At 40.1% G+C, this 17,804-nt stretch overlaps 2 protein-coding genes across 6 annotated transcripts in view; one reads left to right on the top strand and one right to left on the bottom strand.

The window, feature by feature from the left end:
• Nucleotides 1–2,466: 2,466 nt before the first annotated feature.
• Nucleotides 2,467–11,401, top strand: Setd9 (SET domain containing 9). The gene is made up of 6 exons (XM_048368083.1): nucleotides 2,467–2,595; nucleotides 3,988–4,355; nucleotides 6,475–6,598; nucleotides 6,877–6,992; nucleotides 7,828–7,933; nucleotides 10,919–11,401. The coding sequence occupies exons 1-6, from the start codon at nucleotides 2,498–2,500 to the stop codon at nucleotides 11,004–11,006; spliced, it is 900 nt and encodes a 299-aa protein (XP_048224040.1). The 5' UTR covers nucleotides 2,467–2,497; the 3' UTR covers nucleotides 11,007–11,401.
• A 1,928-nt stretch (nucleotides 11,402–13,329) lies between these two features.
• The window catches only part of Mier3 (MIER family member 3), a 30,852-nt gene continuing 26,377 nt past the window's right edge, over nucleotides 13,330–17,804 (bottom strand). For all 5 annotated transcript variants that reach the window (XM_048368069.1, XM_048368068.1, XM_048368072.1 and 2 more), the window contains 2 exons: nucleotides 17,366–17,508; nucleotides 13,330–17,258 (listed from right to left, as the gene is read on the bottom strand). In XM_048368069.1, coding sequence (XP_048224026.1) covers nucleotides 16,807–17,258; nucleotides 17,366–17,508 — 595 coding nt within the window. In that variant the 3' untranslated portion in view covers nucleotides 13,330–16,806. The remainder of the gene's footprint in view (nucleotides 17,259–17,365; nucleotides 17,509–17,804) is intronic.

The following is a 17,804-nucleotide window of genomic DNA, read 5'->3' on the forward strand; positions in this document are numbered from 1 at the left end:
CCTGTAATCCTAGCACTTAGGGGGCTGAAACGCTTGTCCAAAGGCAGCCTAGGCAGAAAAGTCTGTGAGACACTTGTTTCTAATTACCAACAAAAAAAGTGGAAGTTGATCTGTGGTTCAAGTACCAGTGGGACAGCAGCAGCCAGCTGTTAGTTAAAAAACAAAAAAGCCACATACGAGTACAAGGCTTTGAGTTTAAGCCCCAGTACCAGCACATGTATGTGCACACATGCATGCACATTTTTTTACTTCAGACCCTATGATACTTTTTAATATTATAAGGCAAGAGGTGTAGTTCAGTAATACAGTACACACTTAGCATGTGCAAAGCCCTAGGTTTAGTTCTTAGCATTGATATGCATGCATGCATGCACACAGATCTAATTCTAAAATTTTCCAAGTGTTCCTAAGGAACTTCTGTTTATGTAGATTTTATATTGACATTTACTGTGTCAATATTAAAACTGATTAATTTAAAAATATTTATGTATTAAATCATTAGAAAAACAAGAAGCCACTCATTATATGCTAAAATGGGTAATACATCTTTATGAAAACTAAATTTCTCTCTCCCTAAAAAAATGAGATTGGCATTTGTAAAATAGTTCCAAATCAAATTTCTGTGCTAATTAATAAATGACAGCTGGATTCTCCTGCTTGTGTTTGATCTGTTGTCTTATTATAAATCATGTAACCTCTGGAAACATGTAATACCACCATATCCTGAGAAAAGTGAGAATAAAGACAAATAGTTCCATTATGAAAATACTTTTGGCCTTATTGACCCCAGCAAAGATCATAGGGATCTCCAGGGTCCCCAGACCATAATTTGAGAGCTGCTGACTTCTGCAATATCTTTCTATTACTACTTACTTCTCTTGAAGCATTCTGATTCTAGTAAGTCTCACTAAAATGCTATGGTAATCAACTCATCTAAATTATGTCTTTGCTCAGCTGGACTTTAATCTTTGAATGTAGAGTTACCATTTTCTAGTGTGTCACCTACAGTAGATGCCACATACCTATATAATAGCCTGCAAATTACCCACTATTTCAAAGTATCATCTCTTCCAAAAGAGAATTATAAAATGACCCTAGTCCCCCAAAACACATACATGAATTCCTTTTTGTCGCTGTCAGGTAATTCCCATAAACACACAAATATGCTTTATAGGACTATTTACCAAATACTCTCTGTCTCCCTTTCAGTAGCAATTATTGAAAGAAATGTATATGCTTGTTTTCCCTTCATTATATTTTCTTCTAAACACACTCAAGTTTTTATCACTAAACTGCTTTTAGGCAAGTCATTGACCTTCAGTTCCATGAGAGTGAGTGTGTGTGTATCTGTGTGTGAGTCTACGTGAAACAGGCAAACTGTAAAAGGCCTTTTAAGTTTCACCTGTGAAGGATCATTTTCCATCTCATTCAACAGAAGACATTGTAAGAAAATTAGACACCGAAATTTCTCACAAATATAGATGCAAAACTTCTAAACAAAAATTTACCAAGGGAATTCAGGAATTTATGAAAACAATTGTCCAACATAATAGAATTGATCCATTGACACCAGATCAATGTTGTTTGGGGCTGTCCAGAGGGGCTGGATGGAAGGAAATCAAAAGGAACCTTTGGGGAGTGACGCATAACATTCACTATCTCCATTATGGCGAAAGTTTCGCAGATACATATGTATGTAAAAAAATTAGTTTATTAAGGCTGGGAGCCAATGGCATACGCCTGTAATATTAACTACTCAGGAGGCTGAGATCTGAGGACGGAGGGGAAAGTCTGTGAGACTCAACTCCAATTCAGCACCCGAAAGCCGGGAGTGGAGCTGTGGCTCGGGTGGTAGATGGTTATCCTTGGGCAGAAAAGCTCAGAGACAACACAGACCCAGGGTTCAAGCCGTAGGACAAGCACAACACCAAAAACCGAACAAACACGTTCACTTGAAGTCCGTGCAGTTTATCGAATGCCAGTTGCGCCTAAGGAAAGAAAGCTCCTTCTAAAAATCACTGCTTCTGTGGTTTTGCCTTGGAGTATTTGGGGCAAAGACACAAACCAGGGCGAAAGCCAGAGTCGCCACAGCTCGCTTTCGCTAGGAGGAGGTCGGAGCCGAGCCTGTTCTGCAAGGCCGAGGGCACGGAGCAGGCGGGAAAGGCTCGGAGCAGAATCGGAGGACGGGACCGGACACCGGCAGACACGTCTCCGCACGTCGGCGGGGACGAAGCTAGGCGGTCCCCTCCTCGGACGTGCTCCCCGGGCAGGGCGCCCAGCCAGGGCGAGGGAGCCCGCGGGACGGCTGACTGCGGAGACCAGGGCCGCTCCAGCCCCACGCCTGACCCAGCGAGTCAAAAGCACCGGAGCCCCGCGAAGCCCGGGCCGCGGATTGGAGACGAAGAGGGCGGGACGAGGCAGCCCCCGCTCCTCCCCGGCCGGGCCGGCCAGAGCCCGCGCCCCGCCTCTCCCACGCCCCGCGCGTCACCGCGCCGCCATGCCCGGGCGCCTGCTACGCGGACTGTGGCAGCGATGGCACCGCTACAAGTACCGTTTCGTCCCCTGGATCGCACTGAACGTCAGCCACAACCCGAGGTGAGAGGGCCGGGCGGCGGACACAACATCCTCCTTCTGCCTGAGAAGCCGCTTAGGCTGGGCGGCCGCGGACGGGGTAACCTGAAGCGCCCGGCGCGGGCCGAGCGTCCGGCGGAAGGGCTCCAGGGGGCGGTGCCTGAAGCGGTGTTGTGGGCGGGGCGCTCGTGGGCGGGGCTGTCCAGCGTGGTGGGCGGGGCCAGAGGCGGGGCGGTGCTGGATGGGCAGGGCCTTGGACCCTGGGGGAGCTGAGGTCTGGTCGCCGGCTCGGGCCTTAGGTGGGCGGGGCCTGTGCCCTCCTTCCCAGAGCGCACCGCGCTGCGCGGTCTCCACAAACCTGGGTGTTCCTAGCGTGGGGGCTTGTGGTGTATCTTCTGCTATCTGCCCTCGCTGGGGCCCTGCAATCCGGACCAGAAATAAGGGATTTTCTGCGAGGAAAGGGGAGCCTTCCCTCTTGGGTGAGCCGACGCTTGTTTCCCAGCTCTGTGAAGCGATTTGTGTGGCGTGAGCGCCTCAGCTCGGCGGTGAGCGGCACAGCCGCTTGGAGCCCCGCTGGGTGGAAACCTGCCCAGGGACCCCGAGAGCCCCTCCGAGCGTTGGGGTCCGTCCGGCTGGCCGAGCTGTGGGGCCAGCGTCGCGGGTGGCATTATCCTAGCCATCTGCGAGAAGTCAGCAGAGCGCCCGCCACACAGGCAACCATCTCAGCTGAAGGCAGGTTCCTGAAAACCTAGGAAAGGTAAAGACCCCGACCGAAATCCCCATCCTACAGACACGTGCGCTCGGGGGCGTCATCGCCCTGGAATTCGGAGACCAAAAAAGTAAAAAAAAAAGAGAAACAAACAAAACTCCTTGTCGTTCGAAGTAAACATATAATTAGTATAAAAATAACACGGTATGGAAAGCGATGTAGGCATTAAAGAAGTTAGTACTCCTGGGAGGGAATATGGCAAAGAATAAGATGTTAATTTGCATTGGCCTCTGCAACTACTCTCCTCCCATCGTGTGCTCCTGTGGAATTCTCAACGTGAAAAGACTTACTTGACTGTGGGGGGTCGTGGGGCGGGGCTGGGCTACATTTCTTCAACTCCTTTAACACCTCAACCAAGTTCCCTGACATCTCCAGGCCTCGCTTTCTTTGCAGAAGTGAGATGGTGTATCAGTGTATCTACAACGTGGTATAATAATATAGTATTGGCCACTTGCGGGAGTGATATTGGTAGTTAGGTCATGTAGATTGCCCTCCAAATTCCTTCCTGGACTTAGTATTTTTATGTCCTCCATACGTATGCGTGAGAACGCCACAGTTCATTAAAGCCAATAAAACTCAAAAAGCATCAGGACCATCCGGCTTTTAACCATTGAAGGGTAGTGAATGGAAACTTTTCCCATTTTCAGGACCCTTCGATATGTTCCAGAGGAATCCAAAGACAAAGTTATCTCAGATGAAGATGTCCTAGGAACGTTACTGAAGGTTTTCCAGGCTCTATTCTTAAATGAGTTCAGTAAACAATCAGGACTCTTGACTATGCTTCCAGAACATGTTAAGTCAAAATATCAAGATCTACTGGCAGTGCAGCATCCAAGGGAGAATCTTCTTGAAAAGAAACCTGAACAGCAAAATATGTTTAAACCAGAAGAAATTCTTCTTAAGACATTGGGTTTCAGTGTTACCCGAGCAACTAGTTCATTGGTTTCTGCAGGAAGAGGTGTCTTCGTTACTAAAGGATTGGTACCAAAAGGCGCTGTTGTATCTATGTATCCTGGTAACAGCTCAATTAGTACTGCCAAGAGTTTCATATGTACTGATAAATAAAAGTTGTTAAATACTTAGGCCTAAAATCCTTTGAGTGAAAGGTTGAATTGGAAACCCAATTCTAATTGGGTAATTAGCTTTTACTATGTTGTGTGTAAGAAAGTATCCTGAAGTCTTTGTTGGGATAAATGCACGTTTGTTTTTTTTTTCTTTTAAGAAAATCTTTCTAGTCAGTGTTTAAATTTAGAAGATAATAAACACACTTGCACAAGTTCTTTAGTATTAGAGCATAAGACAGTTTGGCTTAGTTGAAAAGTGAAAATGATATGAGTTAACATAAATGGGATAAAAATCATAAATCACTGGGAAAAAAACTTTGCTGTTTCTACATGTAGAAAGTAAATCAATGTCTTTGCAAAATTGTTGAATACAGTGCTATTCAAATGGAATATGTTATTTTTTAAACTAACATGCTTGGTTTAGCAGCAAGTACATGTTTGAGTCAGGCCTATGTTCCAAAATGTGATTTTTTCCACCAGGTGCCTTGGCTCACACCTTTAACCCTAGCTACTCAGGATCTGAGATCTGAGGATTGTGATTTCAAGCCAGCTCTGGCAGAAAGTCTTTGTGACTCTTCCTACTTCTATTTAACCATCCAAAAGCTGTAGGTGGAGCTGTGGCTCAAGTAGTAGAGTGCTCGCCTGGAGCAAAAAACAAAACAAACAACAACAAAAGCTCAGAGACCATGTCTCAGACTTGAGTTAAAGCACCAAGCCTAGGACTGGCATAAAAAAGTTACTTTTCTGTTTTCTTATTTTGCATCCCTAAGTAGTCTCAGTTTCCTAGTATACAAGTAACGTGTGGCTCTGTGAAGATTCAATAGAACAAGCCAACAAACTGACACTAAAATAAATTTAAAACACAAATTAGCATTCTCCACTCAGCTAATGCTTTTCCTCCCATTGGCTTTTTCCTCCCCCGATTTTCCTTCCTCTCCCTTACCTTCATGCTAGGCAAGTGCTCTACCACTAACCTGTATCTCCAGCAACAAAACACATTTCTTGAGTAACATTTTAGTGGATGCCAAATCACACTCTGCTTTAAAGATATGTATGTAAAACTTGGTAAACTAGCCTAAACTATGATGCTCATATTACCATTACGGAAGACAGTTGTATTTTATTCTGTGTAGACAGGTGGTTTGTACTCCATCTGTTATTGAGCACAAACTTTTTTTTTTTTTTTTTCCCAGTCCTGGGGCTTGAACTCAGGGCCTGTGCACTGTCCCTGGCTTCTTTTTGCTCAAGGTCACCACTCAACCACTTGAGCCACAGCACCATTTCTGGCTTTTTTTATATATGTGGTGCTGAGGAATTGAACCCAGGGTTTCATGTATGAGAGGCAAGCACTCTACCACTAGGCCACATTCCCAGCCCCAAACTTTATTTTTTGTTATTGTAAAGGTGATGTATAAGGGGTTTCAGTCACATAAGTCAGGTAAAGAGTACATTTCTTTTTGGACAGTGTCATCCCTCCCCTCACTCCTAGCTTTTTCCCCTGTCTCTACCTACAAGTTGTATAGTTCATTTTCAACAGTGTTTAGTGAGTACTACTGCTGCATTTATTCACCCTTTGTACCCCCATTTCTGTGGAGCCCGAACTCTTTAAAGGGGGAAAATAACCAAAGAGAATGTGACACATTAGAGATGAAAGATTAAAGAAAATAGAGGTATGAAAATACCATAATGAATTCATTGGTTTTTTTGTTTGTTTGTTTGTTTTGGCCAGTCCTGGGCCTTGAACTCAGGGCCTGAGCCCTGGCTTCTTCCCGCTCAAGGCTAGCACTCTGCCACTTGAGCCACAGCGCCGCTTCTGGCCGTTTTTTTTTTTCTGTATATGTGGTGCTGGGGAATCGAACCTAGGGCCTCGTGTATCCGAGGCAGGCACTCTTGCCACTAGGCTATATCCCCAGCCCCGAATTCATTGTTTTATATAGTTAATATAGGCTAATAAGAATTTTTTTAAGATGGAAGTCTTCCATTTTATGTTTATGTTCCTGAAGAATGGTGTTTATCAGGATTTTGATGGTTTTTACATGTCATGTCTTTCTTTGTCTTACTATATAATAGGTACAGTATATCAGAAGTATGAGCCAATCTTTTTCCAGTCCATTGGAAATCCATTTATTTTTAGATGCCTAGATGGGGTACTCATTGATGGAAATGATAAAGGAATATCAAAAGTTGTGTACAGGTGAGTAGTACCAATATTCCAATTTAATTGCAGGATATAGAACCACACTTGTTATGATGGATATAATCTACAGCATTTTTACTTTATAAATGTTTCCATAGCTGCTTTGTAGCAACACAGTTGCCTGATGGATTAGACACACACACACACACACACACACACACACACACACACACAGTTAAATAGAACTAACATTTGTTTAGCTGTAGGGTTCGTTTTGTATTTTTTCATTCTATTTGAAGGTATAGAAGAGTCCTTTATGCTTCCATTTGTTTCAGATCTTGCAGTGGAAGAGATCAACTTGGCCCTTTGAAAATGAGTGATAGCACATGGCTAACATCAGAAATTCATAATCCACTGGCTGTGGGACAGTATGTCAACAATTGTTCTAACAGTAAGTTGGCATCACAGTGCTGTACAGTGCGGTACAGCAGTGGCCAATTGTCCTTTGCCATTCAGTTGGGTGTCACAGCAGTTGAGTAATATCTCAATTCTTCCAAGTCCTTAAACAATTGTAATATTTTGAGGAAAGATATCACAGCTGATTTAGGGAAATATGAAATACATTTTTTGGAGATATTCAATTTACTATTTTTGTTATGATTTTTCAGTAAATATAAGTAACTGATGATTTGGTCGTGGTGTTTTGGGAGTTTTTGTTTGTGTGTTTGTTTCCAGTCCTGAGGCTTGAACTCAGGGCCTGGGCACTGTCCCTGAGCTTCTTTTTGCTCAAGGCTAGAGCTCTACCACTTGAACCACAGCATCATTTCTGGCATTTTCTGTTTATGGGATACTGAAGAATCAAGCCCAGGGCTTCATGCTAAGTTTGTGGAAATTTATTTTTGTTAAGACTTGATTTTTCCATAGGTAAAAGTTTGATCATATGGCTACAGTAAGCATATAGGTTTTGATATTAATGAGATGTGAACTTGGAGCCTGTTATTAACCAATAACTGTCTGCGCCTCTAATTACCAATATTTAAAAGATAAACAATGAAACATATATGTTATATAAGTTTATATGTATAACATCAGCACATACACTTTACTACTTTTTGAATTTTATTTTATTGAATATAGTATTTATCTCATATATATTCTTACAGTGCCTATAAAATAATAGTCACCAATTTTGACCATGTTCTAATAATTTACAAAAGCATCTATCAGGTATCATAATTCAGTATTTTTTTCCTTGACCTTTTCTAAAAATTATATGGCTATTATAGACAGAGCAGCTAATGTGTGCTACCAGGAATTCGATGTGCCTGCAGTTTTCCCTATAGAACTGAAGCAATATATTCCAAACATTTCTTACAACTATAATGAACAAAGGTAAGTTTTGTAAAGAGGATTTTCTGTCTTCTGTATTATGCTAAAAAAAACTGTATAGAATTTGGGATACAATTAATTTCTAAGAGTTACAGGCTGAGACTATAGCTCAGTGGCAAAATATTTGCTCAGCATGTGTGAGGCCCCCAGTTCTCTGTCCCAACTTTGTCTAAAAAAATTACAAGTAACTTAGATGTTTATGCACATAAAACTGTGTTAATGTAGGCTTGATTTTTTTTTTCGGTACTGTGGACTGAATTTAGAGCCTTGATCTGGTCCAGTCTAATACAGGCTTATTTGAAAGTAAAACTTTTCACTTAGTTCATTCTGTTTATTATTACACTGTCATTGCACATCTTTTTCTAATGTTTTTTTGGGGGGTGGGGTTGGTACTGAGGGTTGAACTCAGCTTTGTGCTTGCTAGGGAAGCATCACTTGAACCATACTTCCAACACATGTGAGGTTGTGTGAGGGGGTGAATTTGGGACCAGGCTCATATGGGGTCTGAGCAAGGAGGCAGAGGTCTAGGAAAAGTCTAGGTCTAGGAAGTGGGTGGCTTTTCCTTGGGCCCACCATGGGTTGTTTACAGCTGAGCTTAGGCGAATTGCCCTGCTTGCATATCAAAGCAGGTTCATATACACCTGAGGATTTTGCCTGGCGTCTCTAGGCGCCTGGGGCATTAGGGTGGGGGTCAATCCTTCATATTCCATCTTTGGATACATCAAAAGAATGTGCTGAGAAGGGAGCTAGAAGGAGTTATGAGAACAAAGCAGATTCCCATCATTTGAAACCCCGATGGAGTATGAAAAGTTGAGGGGATGCTATGGTCTTTTCTGGCTACTTCCTGCTGACATGGGGGTGTTGAGGAGTCACTGGGGCCGGGTTCTTCATGGGCATCGGTGTAAGCAAAACCTCTGGTTGCCTGCAGTGCCTTGACGGTGCTCACAGGTAGTGTCCTGACTGAGAGCTGTTATGCTGTTAAAAAGAAACTTGAAAAAGGTGAGATGGGGCAGAAAGCTGACAAGGTGGCAGGATTAGTTGATAAGAATGACACAGGCGAACACACACCCGGCACATGCCAAAAAAGTTCCATTTGGAGCATATTCCAGTTTGGCCTATTACAGAGAAGGAGGACAGTAGATGTCTGGACTATATAGTATGGACAGGAAACAGAAATAGCATGTAACAAAGGCAAGAATGTAAATTTCTGTCCAATTTGAAGGTAGACGGGCATGGACATGAGCTGGGCAAGCCTCTCATTTCCCTTGATCTCCCTGCTCTGGTTGATTTTGAAAGGGCAAGCACAGAGTGGCTCCATTTAGGATGTGACACCAGGAAGTGACCCTCTTACTCCTCTCCATGGCTCCTGGTTATCTGAACTGGCCTGAAGGTCCAGGTGCTTGTTGCTGGGATGGCTCAGTAGGCATTTCTTCAGCCGCAGGATTTGAACTCGAGGCCTGGGCACTGTCCCTGAGCACTTCTGCTCAAGGCTAGCACCATATGTTAGGAAAATGGAGAACAGAAAAGAAATAGGCTGACTGGATCATCAACAGGTGAGGACGGTTTATTGAGGAACAGCGAGGGGCACAGACCTTCCTGAGGGTTTGGAAGTTGTGCAAGGGGACCAGGCTTACATGGGGTCTGAGCCAGGAGGCAGAGGTTATTGAGAGCGCCACTAGGTCTAGGTCTAGGAAGTGGGTGGCTTTTCCTTGGGCCCAGAATGGATTGTTTACAGCTGGACTTGGGTGAATTGCCCTGCCTGCATATCAAAGCAAGTTCACAAATACCTGAGGATTTGCCTGTGTCTGTATGGCCTGGGGCAATAGGGTTTGGGTCAGTCCTTCAGTAAGTACAACTTTTTTTTGAGACATAGTCTTGCTATGTAGCCCGGGTTTTAATGCACAATCCTCTGGCCTCAGTTTCCTGAAAGCTAGGATTACAAACTTGTGCTACCCTGTCCCACTTGGAAAACATACTGTTTATATCATTTCACTGAGTTGCTAGCAAGCTTAATTTTTTAGACCTATAAATTTCCCTTTTAAGATGAGTGATATTTAAAACTTGGACTAGTCACTGTACTTAATAACTTTTGTGTCTCTGTGTGAGTTTGTATGATTTAACAATTAGGTTTTCTTAGCCATGTACACTGAGACATGTCATTTATAATTTGAAGGTCTATATATAAGTGTTTTTCTATGTCCAAAAATATTTTAATTCCAATTTATTTTAAGCAGTATTTTTTATCTTTTAGAATATGAAATACTAATTGATAAAAATATTAACTAATCCTTCTTATAGAATAAAAATTATTTCTCTGATACTTACTAGGAACATTTTTCAAACAGGTACCAATTTGTGGTCTTTTAAAATAATAAACTGGGAAGTGGAAGTGTGACTCAAGTGGTAGAGCACTAGCCTTGAGCAAAGAAGCTAAGCAAGAATGTACATAGGATTATATAAGATGAGGCTAAACAAAATGAACTCCAAGAGATGGAAACAGGAGGATTTTATTGTTGTTGTTATGTTTAAGGTACTAGGTAAATATCATTTGGCGTACCCCATGTGGTCACTGTATGATTTCGGCACACTGGATATTGTATATATGCTTATCTGAACTAGGGAAGGGAAAGAAAAATGAGGGAGGGTGTAACAAATAAGACAAGAAATGTACTCACTACCTTATTATGTAACTGTACCCCCTCTGTACATCACCTTGTCAATAAAATTTAATTTAAAAAAAAAACTCAGCAAGAGCATGAGGTCCTGAGGTCAAGCCCCAATAACAGCATGTGTGTGTGTGTATACACACACACACACACACACACTTAAAATAACATTGTACTTTAGAATATCTGCAATAGGGAAAAGAATTATCTCCTTATGGAAATTGAATACGTGAACTAAAATATAAGGAAATCTGAGAAAAGTTTATATCATCTGTATAGGTTATATTCAAAATATGAACTATCTTTTTGCCTTTTTTTTCAGGCCACTTCGTTGTGTTGTTCTTGTTGCACTTAGAGACATCAATCAAGGAGAAGAGCTTTTTTCAAACTACTACACAATTATCAGCTGACTTCTTGAATTGGAAATTGGATTTTCTACTTGCTTTTAAATCTTGTTTTTTGTTAATCATTTTTTCTTAAGTTTCACTTGCCGAACAAATATTTTGAGACATAATTGGAGTAGGGATTTTTATATGTTGAATGATATTAAACTTATATTCTAGGTAAAAGGTACTTTCATCAGTACAACTTCAAATTTGCAGCTCAACCCCAGTTTTAATTGGTTTTCACCTAAATACACAAAGGCTTATTAAAACTCACTACTTGAACTTATTTCAGTCTTCATTTATTTTGTATACCTCTGTGGTAGTGGTTTATAAACTTTTAGGTAGGCATCAGTAATTCTTGTAGATATGTGTAAAAACTTCTGTAAAGACTTATTTTTGCAGAATAAAGCCAGAAGTAAAGATTGCATTGCCATGAGCCAAACTAGTGTGTATTCCAGCTGAATAAGGGGAAAATGTAAGCCCATTTTTTTTCTCTATTTGTTGAGCATTTCTACATCAAAGTTGGGAAAAGGCATACAAGAGTCTTAAGGGAAGACGACTGAAGGATATTGGTATAGGGACTCCCATTCCCTCTGTCTCATGCTTCTGTGTAGTGTTTCCTTTAGTAATGCTACCCCCATTTCTCCATCTATTGGAAGAGAATGAACTAGGCACTCGTGGCCCACACCCTTCCCTTTCTGTGGCCTCTGCTTGCCAGAAGGTCCTGTGCAGTTTTCTGCCTCATGCCAGTAGTAGCCAGGCCCACCTGTTAGAGTGAGTCCAGTTCAAAAGTGTACTAGCAGGGCTGGGGATATGGCCTAGTGGCAAGAGTGCCTGCCTCATATACATGAGGCCCTGGGTTCGATTCCCCAGCACCACATATACAGAAAATGGCCAGAAGTGGCGCTGTGGCTCAAGTGGCAGAGTGCTAGCCTTGAGCAAAAAGAAGCCAGGGACAGTGCTCAGGCCCTGAGTCCAAGGCCCAGGACTGGCAAAAAAAAAAGTATACTAGCAAGCACCCAAGCCACCTGCTCAAGTTTTATTAGTAAGGTATATTTTTCTCCATCCACCTACCTCAGCCCTCAGTCCCAAACTTTGGGTAGGGAGGAGGGTGTTACTGGCCCTCTTATATCCTCATGGATCCTGTACAGAGTCTGACCAATTTTTGCCACTATGCCAACAGCTTTTCTCACTATACTTGTGGAAATTTCAGTAGCTTCGTAATTGACTTTCCTATCTCCACTTCTGCCAGTTACAGAAATGTATTACCAGGTAAAGTGATTTAGACAAAGTCAGATCTTGACACATCCCTCTTAGGACTCTCATCTCAACTCTGTCTTTTCCTCTTGCTTATTACTTATTCCTAGCTGTGCCTTGAACCTGCCTCAGTGCACTGGCCTGCCTAGAACTCTTCTCTCCCTTTGTCTACTTCTAGGTAGGCTTGCCTAACTACCTTATTAACTACCTTATTGAAATTTACAGCCCCCTTCTCCCACCTTCTTCCCATTTTACTTCCTTTTTTCCTTTATAGCACTGATTACCAAAGGCTCATTGTAGAAAGTGTGCAAAGGATGTACTGGGGGTGGAAGCTTGGAAGCCAGTCAAGTCATTGTGGCCATGATAGCTCTGGAAGCCACTAGGCAGTATTCTGTCCTACAACACTTCTCCCCTGTATCCTAAAGCCTGAAATCTCTCCTAAGGTACTTAACTGCACTCTTGGCTGTATTGAAAATACTTGTGCTTCTGCAAATATCTTATTCAAGAATGACGGAGTGTGGTTGACAACAAGTAATCAAGGCAGAAGAGTCAAGGTTTTAATTTTTTTCTTTCCCTTGTAAGAAAAATCTGGATATTATGTGTAGTCTGATATCTGTTGAAAAATGGACCTGGACAAAGTTCTAGTCGTGGCAAATGAAATATGGGAACAAACACATGATTAAGACCTTTAACTTGAAAAAAGATGGTGTGGGAAAGATAAAACTAGTTCATGAAACTGAATATAGGAGCAACTGATCATAACACTGGTAATACTAGTCTTAAATTATAGTATCTGATCAAATTTCAGAAACTGTCTTCCTAAGTTGCCTAGAAAGTATTCGAAACATAACGTTCAGTAAACATTACCTGAATTAAACTAAAATATTCACTTTGGAATGATTCAAACTTAATTTTAGATTGCAAACTATTATAGGAGAAAGAAAAAAATACTAACCATTACTTACCTATCAAATCCTCACTCAGCACATCTACCACCAGTTTAAAACTGGTACAGAATCTGTTAACTTGGTATAGATTAGGTTCATTGAAAAATGTTCTGGCAAGTAGTCACACAAACCAAGAAAAAAAAAAGATTTCCAGATTTTTATTTCTGGAACTGTACACCAGGTATTAAAGTACAACAAATACAAAATAATGCTCAAAAAAAATCAGTGTTTATGTACAAATATTAAAATCAATGCAACAATAGCAACTTCCTCTTGAACATCGGATACTAAAACTTGTTCTGATTGTCACTAATTTACCTCATACTTACAGGGTACTTATTTCAAACTGGGACAATTGGAATCATTGGTCATCTAAGAGGAATATTAATATCTACGATATTTAACAACAAAACTAATAGTTTCCTCCTTTTAGTGAAAAAATTAGGAACTTTTTAAAAAACATAGTAATGTCAATATTTTTATAAATTATTTCAATTTTCATTTGTAGACAATGTGCTTTGAAACTGAGCAAACAATCTCTTGGTGGTCAGGTTTATTTGTTAGTTTACATTCAAAGTTGAAATATTTACTGGACTTTGGTTAAATTAAGTAGTATCACTACGATCTATTAGGTCTGATGCTGTTAAATATTTATGATCCCCAATTTTAAAAATTAAAAAGGAAATGATTGCACAATTCTTTGACCTAATTGTACAGACTTTAGTATTTTCCCAATAATATTCATCCTTCAAGTAAATTCAGCAGTTGACCATGACAAGAGGAAAACTAAACATTTAAAAAGCTAGCATGAAAAAGATGAAGTACAACTAACAAAAGTATTGCTCTAATCACAGCACCAGTTACACTTCTAAATGACTCCACTGTCTTCAAACTCCCTGTACACAGAGGACACGTCAGCCAGCACTGCAATGCTCACCATCAATTTTTGGTTTGTTCATATGGAAATAATGTGGCAAAGAAAAACAAAAAAAAGAATTTATCACAGTTTGTTATAAGAATTGTGCTTAACGCTTCATAATAAAGGCATTATTTCTTCATCTGATTGCAAATAAGATTTCATGCTTTCAAACGCAATTCTTTTAATAAACAGTAACAAATTCTTTGTTAAGATGTTTAAATGGATACAAAACCCCCCCAGTAAATCCAGCTTTTAAAAGAAAATTCAATAAATAGCTATTTTACATGGATAAAGTCATAGTGGTACAATTTATGAATGCCACATCAAGCATGCACAAAAATGGTATTATACATGGCAGAAGTAGTCAGAAAATATTGAATTAGATCTAAAAAGATATGAAGAATTTACACATATATACAAAAATCTTGCAAATTATTGCCTCATTTTAACAAGGAATTAAAAGTAAACGTTACCAGCTAGTTTAGCACTCTCTAAGAGGCTAAAATCAGATTGGCATTTAAAAAATCTAATAAACTAGCTGGAATTTATTTTTCTCTCATATCATTTTCTGGATTTTGGTCAAAAATCTATTTAAATAACTAAAGTGTCCATTCAACTTGCTGATAATCCAAACTTTAGATAAGAAACACTGTTTCCATCTTCTATCAAGATCCAGCAATGCATAGATAAACTGAATATATTACTGCATCAGCTAATGAGAATGGGCATGTTCATTTAAGTGCAACTGGTATTAGCATTCAGTCATCTTTGTGTAAATTATTTATACAGACCAGCCACTGTAAACCCAGAGTAAAAGTTAAAGTTATAACAATGGAAGATTATGGCCAGTATCTTACTAACTTATAGAAATTATATTGACATTTAACAAAAGAAAACAAGATTCAAAGTTTAGCAAAACACAGCAATAAGAAGCTGACAACTTGGATAAAAATGTCAGAAGGCCACACAGAACCCCAGGCTACCCATTATTTACTGTGTGCATACAATACCAGACTTTTGATGTATAAATTAGAGACTGATTTTAAGTTATTAATTTAACTACTTTTGTCCACTGTGCTAAAACTAAATTTTATAGTAAATGTACTACTGCGTAAACACTTCAAAGCAATCTTCATTAAAATGCTGCAAAGAAAAACAAGAATATGCATCATCCAAAACTAAGGATGTTATTGCAGTTCACAGTTTGTATAATAAATACCCTCCCTTTTGGTCACTAAGACCACTATATCCTATCTACTCAGCACAACCTTGAAGCGACTTAAACTAACAAATATTAGCAATGCAGACAAACACTTAAGTATTTTGCAAAGCAACAAAACTAGTAAAAATCAAAAGTTTTAATGCAGGTGGTGCAAAAAAAAGTAATTATCTTAACTGTACTATAAAAGCAAAGCTTATATATCCTAATACTGTATTACATACTGTTTGATTCACCTTATAACTTAAAGAAGCATGTCTAATCGAGAAAAAAAAATGGCCAAAGTTTGACAAGGTCTTCATATTCACAAATATTTGGAATAGAAAAAAAACAAACAACTGAGTTTGAGATGCGTCTGAACGTTTAACACTTTTTAAAATTTAAAAGTGGCAACGTACCATTCCATTTCAGATAGGAACTCACATTTTTCTTGCCAATTATTTAAGCTAGATACATAGCCTAAATATTCTTCAAAGTTCTACATTATACATAAATTCTAGAAGTCCCTCTAAATATGAACACTTTGAACTGCAGTGCTACCAACTTAAGAGGTGTTCCAAAATGTAAACCATCAAGTGCCAACATACTGGGCAAGTCAACTGCCTCAGGATAAACTAAATTATTGTTGACCAGTATGATTTTTTAGATTAAAATCTTGACAATTGTGGACAAAACCCCGTACAAAAACCGTATCTTCAAATGTCAAAGTTTTAGTCAAAAGATGACATTACACAGAAATCTTCTGGCAATAAAACGATCATTCTGTGTAAGGTGGCCCTGGTCTAGAATTATGAAACAGGATCCAAGCAAGTCTTCATAATTTGCACACAGTTCCTCCTGCTGGCTTCCAAAAAGATGGATTTGCTGTTTTGTAAACCGAAGTGCTCTAATTGAAATAACATGAGAGAAGTTTCCATTTTAAAAAATCCTTGCATGTTTGTGCAGTTTAAAGAAACCTACCCCTGCTTTTAATAAAGAAAATAAAACCAAAAAAACTGCTACATCGAGCAGGGATTGGGAATGGCACCTGTAAACATTGTTATTCCGCTGCATCCATATGGCAAAGGGCATTCACACAAAAAGAAGCCACGCCATTCAGTTCAGAACATCTGTGCTGGTTTTGAGCTGGTGGCTTCTGTCTACAGGTTTTTAAATTGGAAGTGTGGGCAGTGAGGAACAGAAAAGAAAAGAAGTGGGAAGTGGGGGAGAGGTATCGGGATGAGGAAGAGAAGCAGAGCTTAAAGCTGCACCACAGAGTTCAATCTTAGTTCCCAACTCTGCTGATCATAGTTCATTTCCACATTTATGGATTGAAAAATGAAAATACTCTTGATAAATCAAGATATAGTTCTATACATACTGACATCACTGATGTCATAGTGAAAAAGGTTCAAACTTCCAGTGAAAGACTATGCAAACCTGATAGCTCCCCTCAAATTTATTGGTACTGCACACCCATTGTCTCTTGGCTCCTCCTCGGTGTCACTCAGAGTGAAGGGCAGCGTGCTGGTGCACAGTGTGGGCACTGATGAAACCATTCGTCTCGTTGGCAGACAGACTGCCAAAGTCAGCCACAGAGACGGCCATTTTGGCACTGGTGATATGATGGGTGTGATTTTCAAAGTCCACACCCAAATTATTTACAGAAACCTCATTAATAAAGGATTCAGGGACAGCAATGCCCATTTTCAATCTCTTTGCTGGTCTTTCTGATTCTTCACTGCACATGGGATTTAGCTCTGAGTGATAAAATCCAGTCTCAAATAAATTAAAACAATCACTTTCTCCATTGCTGGGCAGGGTGAGTAACTCTTCTGTTACAACAGGCACATGATTTACTTGTCCACGGGGTGTGCTGCCCAGCGGAGGAAAGCTATCATCCAAACAATTCACATCTGTGGGGTTGCAGACAGTTGCTACACTGTTGGTCAAAGCTAAAAAGAAATGGAAAATGGTATAACTAAGTAGTTCTCCAATGTAAAACAAATAAGACACAATTTTGTACCATGCTAAATAAAACATCGAAAGATCTTCATTTTACCTGTCAAGTCACTGGCGGTGAAAGAGTTGAGAATGTTCAGCTGTTGATCAGGAAGAGGCTCAGGCCGGTTAGAAGTTAAGGCTGAAGAATTTACTGTCCCACCCAGAGCTTCGGTTTCATCCACCAAACGATCCATGTAGTCCCTGAAAAACACACACTAAGAATTTTAGGATTGCATAGTATGGTTAAAAACAAGAATCACACATGTATTATAACAGAATTACAGTAGCTGCAAAGAACTCAAACAGCATAATTTCTTGGAAAGACAAAGTCATAGTTCAACAAAATAAAAACCAAGAAAAGGATTCTTGAGAAGGGTACTGTGAGGTGAAGAAGGGGACACAAATGAAGAGAAGAAGGGGGAGAATACAGTCAAAAATTCAATGCAGCTAGACCTATGGTTCATACCTGTAATCCTAACTACTCAGGAGGCTGAGAT

Source organism: Perognathus longimembris, chromosome 19, assembly GCF_023159225.1.
Source record: "Perognathus longimembris pacificus isolate PPM17 chromosome 19, ASM2315922v1, whole genome shotgun sequence".
Lineage (NCBI taxonomy): Eukaryota > Metazoa > Chordata > Mammalia > Rodentia > Heteromyidae > Perognathus > Perognathus longimembris.

What these genes read in the sequence shown, in the direction of transcription:
- Setd9 (XM_048368083.1), top strand. Translation starts at nt 2,498, where the DNA reads ATGCCCGGGCGCCTGCTACGCGGACTGTGGCAGCGATGGCACCGCTAC. An exon ending in AACGTCAGCCACAACCCGAG is followed by an intron (nt 2,596 to 3,987) that starts GTGAGAGGGCCG and finishes TCCCATTTTCAG; the next exon opens with GACCCTTCGATATGTTCCAG. An exon ending in ATATCAAAAGTTGTGTACAG is followed by an intron (nt 6,599 to 6,876) that starts GTGAGTAGTACC and finishes CATTTGTTTCAG; the next exon opens with ATCTTGCAGTGGAAGAGATC.